At 38.3% G+C, this 17,775-nt stretch overlaps 2 protein-coding genes across 2 annotated transcripts; both read right to left on the reverse strand.

The window, feature by feature from the left end:
* Positions 1-1,497: 1,497 nt before the first annotated feature.
* On the reverse strand, positions 1,498-11,732 carry LOC149647112 (uncharacterized). The gene is made up of 8 exons (XM_089849596.1): positions 11,069-11,732; positions 10,865-10,970; positions 10,255-10,364; positions 3,843-4,013; positions 3,648-3,765; positions 3,093-3,292; positions 2,168-2,451; positions 1,498-1,714 (listed from the first exon to the last, which is right to left on the reverse strand). The coding sequence occupies exons 4-8, from the start codon at positions 3,909-3,911 to the stop codon at positions 1,498-1,500; spliced, it is 888 nt and encodes a 295-aa protein (XP_089705722.1). The 5' UTR covers positions 3,912-4,013; positions 10,255-10,364; positions 10,865-10,970; positions 11,069-11,732.
* Positions 11,733-13,025: 1,293 nt separating this feature from the next.
* Positions 13,026-15,906, reverse strand: LOC149647113 (zinc finger MYM-type protein 1-like). Its single transcript, XM_089849597.1, has 3 exons — positions 15,783-15,906; positions 13,335-15,595; positions 13,026-13,169 (listed from the first exon to the last, which is right to left on the reverse strand). Exons 1-3 carry the CDS (start codon positions 15,904-15,906, stop codon positions 13,026-13,028), a joined length of 2,529 nt encoding a protein of 842 aa, XP_089705723.1.
* Between the last annotated feature and the right edge of the window lie 1,869 nt (positions 15,907-17,775).

Raw genomic sequence — 17,775 nt, forward strand, 5'->3', positions numbered from 1 at the left:
ACTGGTCATCTGTGAACTTTCTCCACACCATATTCTTTACATATCATATTTTTATGATATAATTATATGTATATTAGAGGAGACAGTGGTCACAGAATAAGTTGTTTACCGTTCACTATTTGGATGTCTCCCAATCACGCACAACTTTATCAATAATGTCACAATATTTATTTTATCAAATTAAAAATTGAGTAATTTTTATCCGTAGTATATTAGAACTAAAAAATTCATATTTAAAGGGTATGAGATGCTTCGTTTGGAAAACCTCCGATTTATATAACAAAAGACAGAATTAATTACTGTGAATTCAAAAATATCAAGCTCTTAATTCTCCGATTTCTGGTTATTTGGCAATATGCATTTGAAAATGGTTCATATGAAATTATTTGAAATCCACTTTTTAAGAAAGGCTAAAACGTTTTTCTGTTTTTGACGTCACACACGCGAGATGGTGCCACGCGCTGCGCTATCATCAGACTCAGAGTTTAGACAGGGGAGAAACATGGAAAAAGCTCGAGACGCGTATACCTCGCGCGTAAAGGATTCCCGCGTTTTTTTTCCTCACGCCATAGTGATGTCATAAAACTGGGGAACAAGCTCGACAAGACAACATTGTTTATATATCGAAGCTGAGTTTTCGTGATTTTCCAATGGATTTTAAAAATAGAAAATTTTATTCAATTATATTAAAAACTTGATATTTAGAGACTTAAAAGTGTAATATAATACCACTTTCGTGGTAAAATATGATATGAAACTGTAAATTCCCATACCCTTTAAACTCCATGAATGCTATAATAAAATGGTTTTAGAATTACGAAGAAAATGATGCGATCAACATTCGTTAAAGATATTTCAGAAATAAATTATTGTAAACAATGTCACTAAAAGAACACCAGCTCTCATATGTAATTGTAGTGAAATTGATTATAAGATTACACGATTTTAAAGAAAACATATATGTTAATGTATAAAGTACATAAAAATAAAGCCGCTTAATCCCTGCTAAACTATTGAACACATAAATATTCAAACAACGAGTTTAAGGTATGGAGTCTATCAAACAACAGCTACGTGGCCTTTATTCGAAGTGTCTTTAAAATTGACAAGGTGCTACCTAAGGTAACAGCAAGTTCCATTTAGTGAAAGGAAAGCATAAAACATATTCCTTCCCGTCAAACTACTCACTTATAACCATTGAGTTGAGAAAAGTACCACTAGAGTGGCCTTTCATCCGCTATAGGATATAAGACCTAATTAACTTTATCAAGCGCTTTTAGCGCCATCCCGGTGCAACCAAGGGAACTAAAAAAAGGCGAGAAATTTGACTGATTTCAAGAATACATGTATTTGTACATTTCTTATCAAGGCTTCGAGATGGCGACGCCATCGAGTGATAAACTTGGTAGCTGTCCGTCCGTCCCGGTGTTTTCAAAAGTGTCCCACGTACCCCAATAGGCAGGTTAGTGCAAAGGTTACTCTAGTAATTTTCTCAACTCATTTCTTATGACAGCATAGTTTGCGGATTATCTCGTAGGTTAAAATCGCGATTGATGGAATTTGGATCGTAACGAAAAAGGTCATCATGATTCTACATTCTTCTTCGTCGTCTATATGCCTGTCTTTCACATTTTCTGACGTGACGCATCCCACCTTCCAGGTAGCTCTGTTTATTGCCTCTTCACCAAGACAAGAAGAAGCAGCGTACCGGGTCCTAAAATCAACAAGAAAAGGTTTATAAATTAGAAATTTTTACAATGTAACGCGTGTTCATTGGAAATGCGCGATTTAGAAAAAGTTGTCTAGGGACAGCTTTTTCTTTTTCAAATTAGATGTTTCGAGAACTGCTGCTCAAACCAGGTATGACTAATGATTATGAAACATTGTACTGCTAAACCGTTGTTTGGACAACCGCTGTTTCGGGAAAAAGTGCAGCATTACATAACTTGAAAACAGAAATTGTAATATCTAGCTGCTGAGAGAACGTTGGTTAACAGGGATACGATTATTGACAGTATGAGAGACCGCCATTTTGGAATTTGAGTGCAGATAGTTCACGAATTCCGTGCCAAAATTGACAATACATTCTCTATAATAGCCTTATTAGTAAATTAGAAGACCATAATTTAAAATTTCGTTTCTTGGAATAAGGTAAAACATGGCTTACAATCTGTTAAATCCAGCCATGACGTCATTATCAAAGGAGTGATTTTTGTTGACATAAAATCCAATAAGATCAGACTTAACGATGAAAGGCGACATGTAAAACCGTGGTCGAATAGTACTGCTCGGCACTCTTTTACAATAGTCATCGATATTTTTGATTTCTTCATACCATGTGATAAACACCATTTCGCCAGAGAGCACTCTTGACAAATAATTGTCCCAAGACACTCCAGACCAATCGAAATATCGGCTTCGTATTCTTTCACCAATTTTCCCAGGGTATCCCTTTACATAGATAAGAGAATTTTATATCTGGTTCTGAGCACATTATGTACTGTGTTAGAGTGAGAAAGAATTAATATGCTCTAAAGTTAAAATGTCTTTATTAATAAGACTGATTCCAAACTCCAAGATATTCTAATGCCGTTGCTAACCAAACATTGTAACACCAAAAAATCTAAGGATATGCCTGTAAATATTACTCAGACATTTAGTTCCAACGTACATTAGATTTTCCATAGGCTATTTATATTTACACACAAAAGCTATTTCCTATTAAGCTCCGTAACTGTGGTTTGTGTCAAACGATTAAAAGAGTAGAAATCTCCTCTCGGGGTGTAAATTTATTGTGACATATTAAAAGCCAGCTACATCATTTCATGCAAAACCAGCCCTCCTTTCATATCATCAACTACATTTAATTCTTCAAACCACCTATTTGTTGCGAAAGTAATGTTCAATAGGGATTCAAGTTCATTAAAGTTTGTAGAACGTTGTCAACTAGCTGTGATTAGCAGCCATGCAACAACCCACCATAAACCCTCACCTTTGGGAATCTTATCGACACTTTGAAACAAACAAAAAGCAAATATTCTTCTATGCAAAATTTTAATTTTACAGACCTATCTAAATAAGTAGAAACTTACGTTAAAAATATGATCAGGGGCATGGTATCTTAGATTTTTAACTTTAAGAATGTCTTCTAGATGATTTATAATTGTCCTTTGTCCAATGAAAACGTCAGCCGTGATGTAACATGTGACGACGATATTCAGTACTATTGATGTCAAGACCCATATGTTTAACAAGTGAGCCGGAACGGAGTGTACGATTCGTAAAGGGAAACCTGAAACGAGTCAAGTTGTTTGCGCTAGTCTCAAAACTATTACGAAAGCTCTGCCTGCAGAGTGGAAAATAGCCATGCCGCTCACTGCATTATGTAAATAAGGTTACAGTTATCTCAGACTAATATGACCATGCATCGGGTTAATTGTCAAGAAAGTTCTTAAGACAGAAAGATCTGGCCAAGAACAATAAACAGAGGTAGGGTTGAGTTCAACAGAGACCTGCACGGGCCAAATCTTTCAGGCGAGAAATCTATGACGTTTCACCTACGTCACTTCATGAAAAGCTCTCAATAACCAGTGACAACTTTTACTCTCACGAAATTAAACTCATCTATAAACGTATCGCTACATTACTTTTTTGCAATATTGGAGCGAAGTACATCCATACTAAAGATCCGAATATGCTTGATTTTTCAAAACCCTTTGACAGAGCTGATAGAACGAATATAGTCACAAACAGCAGTCCCAAGAACTATAATGTCACAAAAACATAGTTTTGGTTAATAGAAAATTACAAAATAGTTGATCTTTTGTCTGGAAAATTCATACCCATAACGGTATATTTATAAGGTTGATTAAAAAGCTCCCACGTTGAGTCGATGTTAGTTGAGAAAACATGACTATCTTGGAGTAGTATAATTCAGCTGAAACTTTATGTTTTTGCAAAATATCGTACGTAATGGAATGAGGGTAGGTTTCTATGTCCCACTTGTCATTACTCTGAAAATTTAAATTATGGTGTCATTATAATTTTATATCTAATACTTAGTGTTAAGGCCTAGCAATAAGCAAACACGAGACTCAAGTTAATAATGGGGTAAATCTTTATTGAGTTTTATCATGCGCGTCCGCGCAACGTCTGGCGATATTTACACTCGGGTACGTATATGTACCATGTCATAAAAAAGTATTACAGTTATGAAAGTCTATTAATTTATATAAAAAACATTTGGTCTACGACCTTATCATTACATTTCCCCTTTTTTTTTTTTTTTTTTTTTTTTTTTTTTAACATCCGAAGAACTCGGTTGGTCTTCTGTGGCGTGTTGAGCGTCTGGTTTGGGCATTAACATTTTCCTCCTGCGGTGTTATCTCCAAGTTGGGGTGGTTTGGCACGCTGTTTTTGTTTTGATGATACGTTCTGCTGTGCGGCGGTGATTCATGTGTTGGTTGATTGGCTGAGTTTAATGGGGCGCGTGGTTTTTTCTCGAAGTGACTTTGCAAATCCAGAGGGAACTGTGATGCGTAATGAGTTGGTTTCCGTTGGCTTTGAGGTGATGTCATGGCTTTTGTTTCACTGTGGTTTTTGATGAAACGGATTTGATTTCTGTGTCGCCGCACCAAGCCTAGAGATGTGTCGATTTTGTACATCATTTGTCCAAGTTTTTGTGTTACACGACCCAAGATCCATGGTTCTCCTCGTCCGAAATTTTTTGCATATACCATTGGTTCCTCGTGGTCGTTTGTTTCGATGGTAGGGTGGGTTGTTGCTGGTTTTCTCTTCGGGTTGCAGACGTCCAATCGAGTGATTATTGGTCTGTTCAGCATGCTTTCTGCTGGTGAATGTCCGCCATTTACCGGTGTTCTTCTATAATTCATCAGAATTTTTGTTATTCGTGTCTCCAGAGAGCCTTCGCGATGATCGTCGAGACCCGTTCCAATAACGTCGATATGCGGTGTGGAATCGCCTGAGAGCTTCCTTAAAGATGTTTTAATTGTTCGAACTGATCTCTCTGCTTGGCCGTTTGAGGATGGATGATAAGGTGCCGACGTTAAATGTTCAATATCGTTTTCACGGGTAAATGCTTTGAACTCTTCGCTCGTAAAGCATGTTGCGTTGTCTGAAACTAATGTCGACATGATTCCGAAACGGGCGATGTGTTGATTTAGGCATCGTATCACGGATGCTGATGAAGTGGATTTAGTGATGTCAACTTCCATCCATTTTGAAAAGGCGTCTACCGTCACAAGTAAGTATTGATTCTCGATCGGCCCGGCAAAATCGACGTGCACCCTTGTCCATGGAGTGGTCTCTTGCGGCCATGATGAGAACCGTTGTGCTGGCATTGAAGCGTGCATGCGACATGTCGTGCAGGACTGAGAGAGCGTTTGAAGGTCGTTATCGATACCAGGCCACCATACTTTTGATCTAGCTAGTTCCTTCATTGAACGAAGACCCTGATGCGTGGCGTGTAGCTCTTGCATGATCTTGTGGCGTAATGATTCGGGAACTACTACTTTGTTTCCGATTAGAAGTACGTCTTTAGCCGTGGAAAGTTCCAAAGATCGTCGGTGATATGTCCTCAGGTGAGATGGAAGCAAGTGTTGATTTCTAGGCCAACCAGACTTGATATATTTAAGGACTTCCGATAGGATGGGATCCTTTAGTGTATGTCGAGACATCTCTGGCACGTTTATTGGTGTGTTCGATTTAGTTCCGATTAATAGTACTATTTCCGTAGGAATTGGTGGTTCCGTGTCCGGCATTTTTAGTGGTAAGCGGCTGAGAGCGTCTGCGTTGCAGTGTAGAGATCCTTTCTTGTGGACTATCTTATAATTATAAGCCGATAACATCAATGCCCATCTTTGAAGTCTTGCTGCGGCTGTCGGCGGTACTGGTCTATTTTCAGCGAAGATGGCTATTAGAGGTTTGTGATCAGTAATGAGTGTGAATTGTTTCCCAAGAAGGTAATCTCTGAATCGCGTAATTCCAAATATTAGTGATAACGCTTCACGTTCGATTTGTGCGTAATTTCTTTCGGCGGTGGTTAAGGTGCGTGAAGCAAAGGCTATTGGTCTTTCTATTCCCTCGACGATGTGTGAAATTATGGCCCCCACGCCCACGGGAGAGGCATCACATGCTAGGATGACTTCCTTCTTGGGATCGAAGAGCACCAGCATGTCCGAGGATTGTATTGCATTCTTGGCTGCGTTGAAGGCTTCTTGATGAGCTTCGGTCCATTTCCATGGTGTTGACTTCTTCAAAAGGTCGTATAGCGGTGACAGCAAAGTCGCCGAGTCCTTAATAAAACGGGTGTAATAGTTTATTAACCCGAGAAAGGAACGCAGCTCATCTATGTTTTGTGGTTCTGGAGCATCTCGAATGGCTGATAATTTTTGCACTTGCGGATGCAGTCCTTGCGAATCGAGGCGATACCCAAGAAAATCAACTGATGTTTTCAAGAATTGACATTTTTCTCTGTTCAATTTGAGTCCGGCATTGGTGAACGTTGCGAACAGCCGGTCTAATTTGCGTAACAGATCCTTTGCATTTTTGCCTCCAATGATAACGTCATCTTGGAATGGTGCTGTGCCATGGTGATCCTGAAGAAGCGTTTCCATGTGCCTTTGGAATATTGCTGCCGATGATGAAACGCCAAATGGAAGTCGATTGTACCGGTATAGTCCCTTAGAAGTGTTTATAACGACGTAGTTCCTGGATTTCTCGTCTAATTCCAATTGATTATAGGCATTACGCAAATCGATCCGCGCGAACAACGTGCTGCCCGCTAACTGCGCGAATATGTCGTCGACTTTCGGTAGAGGGTATCTTTCCGTGTCGATGATCCTGTTGGTCGTGATTTTGTAATCTCCGCAGATTCTTATGGTGTTGTTTTTCTTCGAGATTGGGACCACCGGTGTGGCGAATTCCGCATATGGCACAGGTGTTATGATTCCTTCCGTTTCTAGTCTCCGTATTTCATCCTCCACTTTCTCTTTTAAATGGTATGGTATAGATCTGGCTTTGTGAAATTTCGGTGTTGGTGCGTCCTCCCGGATGTGTAGCGTCACTTTCACGTTCTTGAGACAGCCCATTCCCGGTGAGAAGATGGCTTCATATTTGTCGAGCAAGTTCGTCAATTCATGCGGTGGTACCTCGACGTGGTTGACCATTTGATCTGGCAATGGAAGCATTTGCAGGTCGGAAAAAATCCAGTCTCGTCCCATGATGCTTTTGGCGTTCCCGGCTACTACGACTAGCGGTAATTTAAGCGTAAGTTGTTTGTACTTTACGTCAACGGTAACTTCACCCTTGATGTCTAGAGGATGTCCGGTGTAGGCTGATAGATGCTTGGGCCCTTGGTGGAGAGGCTCTGATATTTGTAATTCGGAATAACGTGTTTCTGATATAATGGTGTATCCTGAGCCCGTGTCGATTTGAAATGACATCGGTGTATCGTTGATTAGAAGTGATACGATCAACGGTGGGGAGGGTTTCACCCGACGGGTTGTCTGGTGACGTTGTGATTGATGCTGATCTTCTATGTTGAATATGTCATATTCCGGTAGGTACTGGGGCGCGTTAGGTTCGTATGGATCCTGTTGTGCGTTGGATTCCTGGTCGTTGTCACTATCTTGAATGTGGTTCGGGTCAGTTTGTGTGTCTTGCCCGGACGGTCGTGGTTGTCGCCAGTTTCGACTCTCTGTTCTTGCTCGCCGACGACAGGCTTTTTCCAGGTGACCTTTTGTTCCGCAGCCTCGACATGCATAAGCTGAATATGGGCACTCCCATTCTGGATGAGTTGTGGATGTGCAACGGATGCATGGTTTCCTTGCTGTGTCGACATATCTGGTGTAGGGCTGCTGTCGTTGTGTATTGACCGTACGTCCCCTGTTGTTTCTGCTTGATTGGTACTGATTGGTGGATATTCTGTTGATCACATCGTCAGTATGATTGTGGTTTTTCAGCTCTCTAGCGTCCTGTTCTGCTGTTTCGTGAGCTTGGGCAGTGCTGATGGCGAGTTGGAGGTCTATGTTCTTGACGGCTAACAACTGTTTCTGGACATGATCGTTGTTGATTCCGCAAATCAGTCTATCACGCAGCATTACGTCTAGGGTAGCGCCAAAGTTGCAGAATTCAGCTCCTTTTCTCAAGGCCGCGACGTAAGTGGCAACGGATTCTCCGAATTTTCGGTCTCGCTTATAGAATTTGCACCTCTCTACTATTTCCGTCGGTACTGGTTCGAAGTGCTTGGTTAGGATGTCTATAATCTCGCTGTAGGTTTTTTGGCATGGCTTGACAGGAGCGATGAGGGTACGCAGTAACGTATAGGTTGAGGTGCCCAAGACGGTTAATAAGATGGCGCGTTTTTGATCGGCCACTGCCAGGTTGGCTGCAGCAGTTTCCTCGGGGTTTTCTTGAATCCCGTTGGCGGTGAAGAACAAATCCAATCGTTCAGTATATATCGTCCATTTATCGGAATTAGCGTCAAAAGGCGGTAATTGCCCAAAGGAAGAGCGAGCCATGCTGGTCGGTAGAAGTCTGTGATTGTCCAATGTTGATGACAGTGACTGTAGTGTTTTTTTTTTATTAATATTGTTGTTATCTGCTATGCCCGCGTGAGATCTCGCCTCGTTCCGTCGCCAATGTTAAGGCCTAGCAATAAGCAAACACGAGACTCAAGTTAATAATGGGGTAAATCTTTATTGAGTTTTATCATGCGCGTCCGCGCAACGTCTGGCGATATTTACACTCGGGTACGTATATGTACCATGTCATAAAAAAGTATTACAGTTATGAAAGTCTATTAATTTATATAAAAAACATTTGGTCTACGACCTTATCACTTAGCAATAATTTCTAAGTCAAATTTTAGTAATTGCCTTTTTCAAATAAACTGTAAACATTTAACGTTCGATTCCTATATTTTCAACTTGCTTTTATTGACGTTTTTTTTTTCAATAAAAAAATAATCAGAATTATATTTAACCAAATCAATACAAATCTAACCGTTTGTTAATTACTTTATTTTAAAATGAAAGCAACCGCATTACAATATACTTTACAAAAACCCAGGCATAAGCCAAGCAAAACTATCTGCTATTATTACGTGCAGATGTATTGAAAAGGTTTTGACAAGGCTTATTTTGTGAATCTTAACTTACCGAATAGGAATATTTAAACGTGAGGCTATAACAAAGAAAAAAAATTTTTAAGAAATATTCCTAAAATCAAATCGTGTGATGAAATTCTCCATTATTATCATTTACTAAAATTTTAGTGGAACCAAATTCCAGGGCTGATACTTTTTTCACTAAAAGCCCCTTTTTTCAGATTCGGTGGCTAAAAGTTACTTTTCCAAAAATTAGTTACTATATGTCACTTTTTTTTTGGATTTTTGAGTCTTTCGGTGTTATTTATCTTGACCACAACGTTTAACAATTCATGGATACTTAATAGTAATATATTTCAATCGTCTAGCTGTATGACGGATTTAACGCAACAATAGCGAGATGACAGTTGATCAAACCCCAAAATCGTAGAGCTTAGCAAATGTGTAACTTAATATTTAAAATCAATCCAATTCAAATGAAGGTTTTTGGTATTGATTTAAAACGACATCGATTACTTTGCATTCTGAGCTGTGCTCCAAAATGGTTTAATATAATTTCGCCGTAGACTTTTTATGGAGTGACCTTTCCTTTGATTGAAACTATCTAAGCCCATAGATTGGGCTTAATTACGACACCGAAATTTAAAATTTCTTTAATTATAGAAAATAATTAAGAAAACACTTTTCTTACCCGCGGCGTCGCACGCGTGTAATAAGAATCTCCATCAAAATGATATAAAGAATGGGTAGATTTTACTGATGACTAATATTTTTGTAGCACCCTAGGAGCGAAGGCACTCGGCGTTGCCCGTCAGCCCGTCGGGACATTTTTTATTACTTTTCACGCGGACATTATTTCATAAAGGAGGGTTTTTACGTTTACGGCTGCCATTTAAAAAGATGGCAACAAATCGAACCCAAATATAGATATAGAACATTTCATTTCTAGTGGCTCTTTTTGCAGCTATTGAGCCACTTTTTACTTACTAATAATTAGTTACTTATTCAACTAAAATTGAGCGTATGAGTGATTATCAGCCCTGAAATTCCTTTTTATTCATAGGTCATCCAATTAAATTAAACATTTTATTTTTAATTAATTAATTAATAATTAAGTAAATACTCACTTCATATTTTTCCGCGCAGCGATCATGATATGAGCTATAATTCCTTCGTAGTCATCAATAACAGAATTTAACCAAGCCTTTCCTTTTTTAAGACCAATTAAGGGATAATACTTGGCACACATAAAAATAATATGAAATCAAATTAACATTTGAATGTTATATAACTTATTTTAGTGACTTTTAAATTGATAAAATCTAGAGATTGGTACTGGTAACTGTGAATACTTTTTACAAATCTTTCAATAACTTTGGTGCTGCTAACGTAAGACACCTGAAACTATACGACTAACAGATGCTTCGACAATGTAGTATACGATAACATGTCATACTCGACAAACAGTCCAGACAAAATGTCGTATATCCGTCAACATCGATTTAATTAATTTACCCTAAACTCCAAGATTTTGTATACATAGTCTCTACTTGTTGGCATTTCAAGGTGTTAATGTACTAGGCATACATAAATCAGGGATTTGACTTGATTAAATATTCGGAAGTTTTATTTTCCTCCCTCAATGTTTAACCAAAAATATAGTTTTTCATTCGTTCACCATTTTAACATTTTTGACTTCATGTTCGATTATTAAAAGATTCTTAAAAGATTACTTACAGTATTTTCCATGTATAGCCAAACCGTCTTAGATTCTTCCATCTTCTTAAGCCTCGGTAGGAGAACAAAGCTTATTTTTCCCGAAAACCTTTTGAACGCTATGTCGCTACAAAAATAAATTTTATGCACAAGTTTCCTTGTAAATTCGTTTAATTATTAAAATCCAGATTGGTTCTTTTCGAGGTTTCTGTTAATTTGTCGTACCTGAATAAGGAAACATAACAGTTAACCAAAGAACATTTAGTTACACGCGTGGATGACAGTTAATTATATAGAAATCTTCATTGAGAGAAAGTTAATAAAATCTAATTCTCTTGATCTTAATCTCCACATAAATGTATCTCTAATTTCTAGCGTAACAGGACAAAAAGTTTGTTATAATAGGTTAAACAATTTTCAGTCGAGAAGAATCAAAACTTATCCATCCCGATGTGAATTTACCCCAAAGAGGCATGCAATTATTTAGCATTTGGAATATGTTCTATAATTGTACACGTATTTTCAAACTGATCTTATTATATTTTTTAGCAGTTTCATTTTGAAAGGTTATTGGCTATTATAGATACAAGTTTCACGTGCAGTTCTTGATGAGAAACTAAACATTTTATAGTTCGCTTCTAGTCTTCGTCCAACCGGAGCCTCCGAGATATCTAGGCCCGTGCTTATCGCGAAGCGAGAATATTTTTTTAACTAATTTAGTTCGCCGTGTTTCCTCGCTTGAGGGCGCTTTTAGAATCGTAAAATAAAAATAAGTTCACGTTAATTTAAGGGTGAAACCTTTCTCTTTCATAAAATTTTTATAATTGGCCCCTAAAATATCAGCTAAAATTTATGGAAGACCCCCTACGCAACTGTAATAAGAGCGCCATCTAGTACACATTTTGGGTGAAAATATGGTTTCGGTACAACTTAATAGTCTTTGCCATTGTTTTATTAATAACTTTATACAGAAGTCCATTAAATTAGCCTAGGAAGTAAACAATTACAATAGCTGGTATAGCATACGTCTCTGCTGGGGCAAAAACTCCTTTTATCTCCATGGATGGGGGTTAATTTTTTCCCCCTTTTCTAACCCTGTTAGAAATCTCGAGTTCCTCTCTAGGAAGTCTTTCTGACGTGAGCGGGGCGTGACTTTTTCAGCCCATCAACGCTGGATCTCTAATGGGTGGATTGTTTGCTTTATAAAAAAAAATTTAACGGCCACGGTCGTTAAATAGTTTTTTATCAATAGGTTTATGAAGAGTCATAAAAAACTGAGTGACCTTGAGTGTTCCAAAATTCACACCCCGCCCCATCCCTTCCACTGATTCAATGCTAAAGAGGGCTCGGTTTAACAGTGGAAGGGGGCGTTTTCCGGTCCCTTTAGAGATCCAGCCTTCATTTTCAGCCAATAGTTTTTTCTCTCTCGATAGGGCAAATTTTGGCGTACGAGTCGCACCTAAACCGGAGATTTGAGAAAAGTTATCGCGAGGTGGCGAATGTGTCGCCCTTCTTCAGTATTGCTACACAAGAGAGGGGAGTCCCAAACCCCGCTTTTGGTTACTTCCTAGGCTAATTTAATGGACTTCTGCTTTATACGATAACGAAACATTAAGCAGCGAGGTAAACAGCCATGTATATTCTAAACCTATCCAGGATAGATCGATAAACATTATGGAAATGAAAGTAAGGTAATCTAAATCGTGCAAAAACAGCGTTAAAAAGAAACACTGTTAATTACAGGACCTTAAGCATTCGAATTTACAACTAGGAACACGGAAACAAGATGTCCACGACCTATTAAACCCTCTCGTTCGCTTTACCCCAGCCATTGCGGACATTTTCCTAGAATTCGTATATTAGCCTTATAGAAATCTTCGACTTGACTACCACAATTCAAAATGCCTTTCCGCAGTGAGCAACTTATTTTAAAGGTCCCATTACATGCGTATTAACCGGATAATTGTTAATTGTGATAGTGTAAGGTTTTGGTGTTGGCTATTGGTGAAATACCCTGCGCGAGCGATTTTAACAGGGTCGTCCACAGGCGTGCGCAGGGTTTTCAGTAAGGTCGGGCCGCCTAGTTAATTTTGCGCCCCTACCCCGTGCCCCCCCATCTCCCTTTATTGTGTGTCAATATGAAACTTAAAAGTACTATCACAAAGATGCTTTATTTAATATGTTACAACTCAAATCTACGTGCGTGTGGAACATTACTCTTAAAGTTATCAATGACTTTATCAAAGTCCACTTTTACCGCCAGTTCCTGTTCTATGTATGGCAACATCAAATTGTTAAGTCTTTCTTGTTTCATGGTGACTCTAAGCTTTGATTTTACATGCGTTAGTTTTGAAAACGCCCTTTCACAGGAACAGCTGGTAACAGGTATTACGGAAAATAAAGAAGTTGCTTTGTGGAACTCGCTATAAATGCAATCTAAGTTGTTTTCACGGAGCCAGTCTAGCCATGTGTAACAGCCCATTTTTCCAACCTCTTTTAGAAATTCAGTACCAAGCCTAGCCCTTAACAACTTATTTTCGGCTTCAAGCCCATCCGCCGATATAGAAAAATAGTCTGCTAAATATTGAATGTCCAGTGTCGTTGGTTGTAATGAGAACAAAGCAGAAGTGGCATTAATAACCTGGCAGCTTTCTTGGTCAAATCTTTCTGTGATACCCGCAACCATACTGTCCAACATCGGATAGTATAAGTTACATCTCAATTCTTCTTCTTTCGATTGAGCATGATATTGGTTTTTGTATTTATCATCCAGCCGTCTTGAAACTTTTCTTTTCCTAGGCTCTGGTATTTCAATACCATGGGCTTGACATTTTTCAGACACTTTCTTAAAGGAATCACTAAAACCTTTAGGCTCACTTCTCATTGTTTCGAGGGCCAACTTTAGATTTTGTACTTCATTCCAAGCAAACTGAATATTAATCGCTGGATCTTGTAAAGTTCTGCTCACTTTAACTATTAACTGTAGAACAGGATGAACCACTTCTAAGCAGCAAACGAAATTAAAACTCTTTATTTGAGACAGTATTCCTTTCCCTTTAGCTTTTGTTTCGGGGTCTTTAGTGGACGACAGAATCTCTTCCACAGCTTTCACGATTGCTGGGTATTGTTCTCTAGCCACGGCGACAGCTTCAGCGCGATATGCCCATCTTGTTGTAGATAAGGATTTAATGCTTTTCATCTTCATTTCCATTTCATTTCTAATCGCTTCTAAAACACCATGGCGTAGAGGGCTAGATTCAATGAAGTTATGAAGCATTTGCAGCGTCCCAAAAAAATCGAAAAGAACGCTGTTCTCCGTTCGAGATATACATGCAGACACTAAAACTAAATTAAGGCAATGCGCGTAGCAATGTACATAAATAATTTTTGAGTTCTTCTCCTTACACCGCGCCTGAACGCCACTTATTTCTCCAGCCATTGTTGAAGCTCCGTCAAAACAAACAGACATAACATTTTCCCAGATTATTCCCAATTTTTGGACTAGCTCATCAATTACACCGAAGATGGATTCCGCGTTCGTAGACAAAAGCCTTTCCATTGCGACAAAGATTTCTACAGGTCTGTTATCACGATTATTATAATAACGAACCACAAAAGCCATTTGCTCATGGTGTCCACAGTCGCTAGTTTCGTCACACATAATTGAGACTTTTTTCCCTACGAGAGATTCTTTGATATTGTCTAGCATCACTTTGTGAAGAGATGAAATTAAGTCATTTTGGATGCGATTGCTTGTGTACGTACTGTTCTTCGGACCATTTTGCAAATGTGACTTCAGCAGAGGATCATATTTACCTAACAATTCAACTATCTCTACGAAGAGACCGCGATCTGGGCTTTGTTTGGATTCCAAGTGTCCTCTAAAGGGTTTACCACTTTTAGCCAATAAAAGTGTTATATCAATTAGGCGACACATTAATTCACGATTTCGAACCCTTTTTGCCTCCCTAATACTGAGTGCCTTTGCATTCTGATCATTTAGTTGAGATTCCAAAGGATTGCCCTTTTTGTATGTTATATGGGAATTGTTGCTATGAATATGGTGCGCACTGGTTTGGTGTGAAACAAAAGAACATACAGCGTTCTTCCAGTTTTTGAACCCAGTTTTTGTGAAAGTCACATGAATTGAGTCTGAATGGGCTGATGGAAAACAGCGGCAGACGAAACAGAAAGCAGCATCTTTAGATGGGCTGTACTCTAGCCAAGGAAAGCGCCCATACCACGAAGACTGAAAGTTTCGTGTATGAGATCCGATTTGTTTCCTTGGGAATTCAATTAGTCTAGGTTGATATGGCCCATTTTTTAGTATAATTTCACGTTCGAGAAGTAATGTTGGTAATGGATTGGATGGGTCATTTGCAACCGACGAGTTTGCTGAGGTACTCTTACATGTTTCCTGACAATGGTCAGAGTCAGACAGTTCAAACTTCTCATTTGAAACGTCGTCATTTGAGGTTGATGCCAGATTTTTCCTAAAATTTTCAATGTCTAAATCACCACGTGGTTCTTGAGTACTGGATTCAGCGTTCACGGTCACTATAGATGCACTACTAGGCCTATATTCAAGCAATTTTTGCAAATTGTCATCTGTAGATTGACGCAAGTTATCTCCTTCTCCTAGTCCTATTTCGATGGTTTCATTCAAGTTTAAGTTCAGCCCTGGCGCTTCTCTAGTGACAGTATGATCAGTTTCTTCAATGCATTTATTCTCTCTTAAACAATTTTCGTTTCCTGTGTTTGTGAACGTTAATCGTTATACTTCCATAAAACTGTTTTCACTTTTCAAAAACAATATTAGGTACAAATTTCGTTTAAAAAAATCATTAAACTAAGAATTTTATCAACAAAAGTACAACATAATGGACATTTTTCCTTAATAATTATAATGATTAATTAAACATGTTTGACTAGGCCCAACCTTCATTTTTTGACTTCTTTAGCCAAGAATCCAACTTATGCGTTTGATCCAGTAGTTTATTTTCCTCATGAAGCTTTTTCAATCGTTCCTTTCTATACTCGGCTCCAGACTTACGTTTCGACATTTTCAATTTTAATATTATTCAGCTTATCAGTAGAATCACAATTTTATTACTCAAAAGCAGACTAAACCCCTACGGTTGAGAAGAGAGGAAAATGTGTGATACGCGGCGGCTCTTAACGCGCAACTTATTCGCGCACAGTTGACGTTATTGGTTCTCCTCTTTCGGGCTACTACGTCACCAATTTCCCTCTTCTTTGGTATCAACAACACCCGAGACTATACGAGAGAGAACAAAATTTTCCCGTCCCCCGTCTGACCATCGCATTTCTCATAGTGGCTCTGTTATTCACATTTCCGTTCCCTTTCGGCGTTTCGCTGATGTTCCTGCAGTCTGCAGATCTAATACCCAAATTTTGCGCCCTTATTTTTCCGACTTTTGCGCCCCCTTGAAACATTTCATGTCGGGCCAGGGCCCACCCTGCCCGACCCGTGCGCACGCCTGTGGGGTCGTCCACAGCGATAGCTCAACCGACTTGGGGGAAACTGTCAGTAAGTACTAGACGTCTGACTTCCAATAGGGATTGTCTGGCGTTCTCTTTGGGGAGAAGCCTAACTTGTAGAGGTCAACTTTATTTCTCTTTTCTTCTATAATTCTATAGATGGACACACGTTTTAAATTTATAGTACCCATCACTATTTACACGGTATTTCGAATTAAAAAAAGATTAAAATAAAAAATTCAAGTCCGGAGCTTACCTTTGGTGGCTATAAAGGAGGTAATGTTTTCAAACATATGTAGGTTAACTCTGAGTCTTAGCCTCGATAAAATAAGATAAGTCATTGGATTCACGAAATTTCTGGCCTTGGATAAAAAAAGAATGAAGAAAAGAAAAATTGATTCGTAAGACCTAGTCTTGAAACTCCCCAAATGTGCACATTTATAACCGTGCCATCATTGTACACGTCTGGTTTTGGTACATACGTCACTGACGGTGTCATTATATGTAATAGTTTTATTCATTTCTTAGCGAAGTCCTATTGCCTACTGCTGTCTTCAAATCAATAAACTCGGATCGGTTAGTTTAAACTTCTTAAACACGCTCGTCAAAGCTTCACGCCCAACACGAAGTTGCGTGCTTCTTTTGTATACACAGTTCCCCTTGAAGAATCAGGCTGTACCGAGGGGTTAGTCACTTGAATAATCAGGTGTACAAAACCGCAGAAATCGATTACTTATCAGTAATTAAAATCATTCTTAGAAAATCATCAATGATCAAAACCATTCTTAGAATATCATCAATGATCAAAACCATTCTTAGAATATCATCAGTGATCAAAATCATTCTTAGAAAATCATCAGTAATCAAAATCATTCTTAGAAAATCATCAGTAATCAAAATCATTCTTAGAAAATCATCAGTAATCAAAATCATTCTTAGAAAATCATCAGTAATCAAAATCATTCTTAGAAAATCATCAGTAATCAAAATCATTCTTAGAAAATCATCAGTAATCAAAATCATTCTTAGAAAATCTTCAGTAATCAAAACCATTCTTAGAAAATCATCAGTAATCAAAATCATTCTTAGAAAATCATCAGTAATCAAAATCATTCTTAGAAAATCATCAGTAATCAAAATCATTCTTAGAAAATCATCAGCAATCAAAATCATTCTTAGAAAATCATCAGTAATCAAAATCATTCTTAGAAAATCATCAGTAATCAAAATCATTCTTAGAAAATCATCAGTAATCAAAATCATTCTTAGAAAATCATCAGTAATCAGAAATCTCCGATAACCGTAGCAAATCACATGAAATCTTGAGGAAATCGAACATAATCTTTTGTAATCACCTCGGTAATCACACCTTTCGTGAAATAATCACACGTAATCAATCGAGAAATTCGAAAATCCAAAATGAAAATGAT

Source organism: Phalangium opilio, unplaced genomic scaffold (assembly GCF_054372755.1).
Source record: "Phalangium opilio isolate 3A_F unplaced genomic scaffold, DU_Popi_V2 ptg000089l_1, whole genome shotgun sequence".
NCBI classification, from domain to species: Eukaryota; Metazoa; Arthropoda; class Arachnida; order Opiliones; family Phalangiidae; genus Phalangium; species Phalangium opilio.

Coding starts and splice junctions, on each gene's coding strand:
- LOC149647112 (XM_089849596.1), bottom strand. CDS start 3,911: ATGTTTTCTCAACTAACATCGACTCAACGTGGGAGCTTTTTAATCAAC. Junction 2,452..3,092: donor CCCCTGATCATATTTTTAAC/GTAAGTTTCTAC, acceptor ATCTATGTAAAG/GGATACCCTGGGAAAATTGG. Junction 1,715..2,167: donor ATGGCTGGATTTAACAGATT/GTAAGCCATGTT, acceptor TGTTGATTTTAG/GACCCGGTACGCTGCTTCTT.
- LOC149647113 (XM_089849597.1), bottom strand. CDS start 15,906: ATGTCGAAACGTAAGTCTGGAGCCGAGTATAGAAAGGAACGATTGAAA. Junction 15,596..15,782: donor AAAGAAGTCAAAAAATGAAG/GTTGGGCCTAGT, acceptor TCACAAACACAG/GAAACGAAAATTGTTTAAGA. Junction 13,170..13,334: donor GTACTGAATTTCTAAAAGAG/GTTGGAAAAATG, acceptor GTAAAATCAAAG/CTTAGAGTCACCATGAAACA.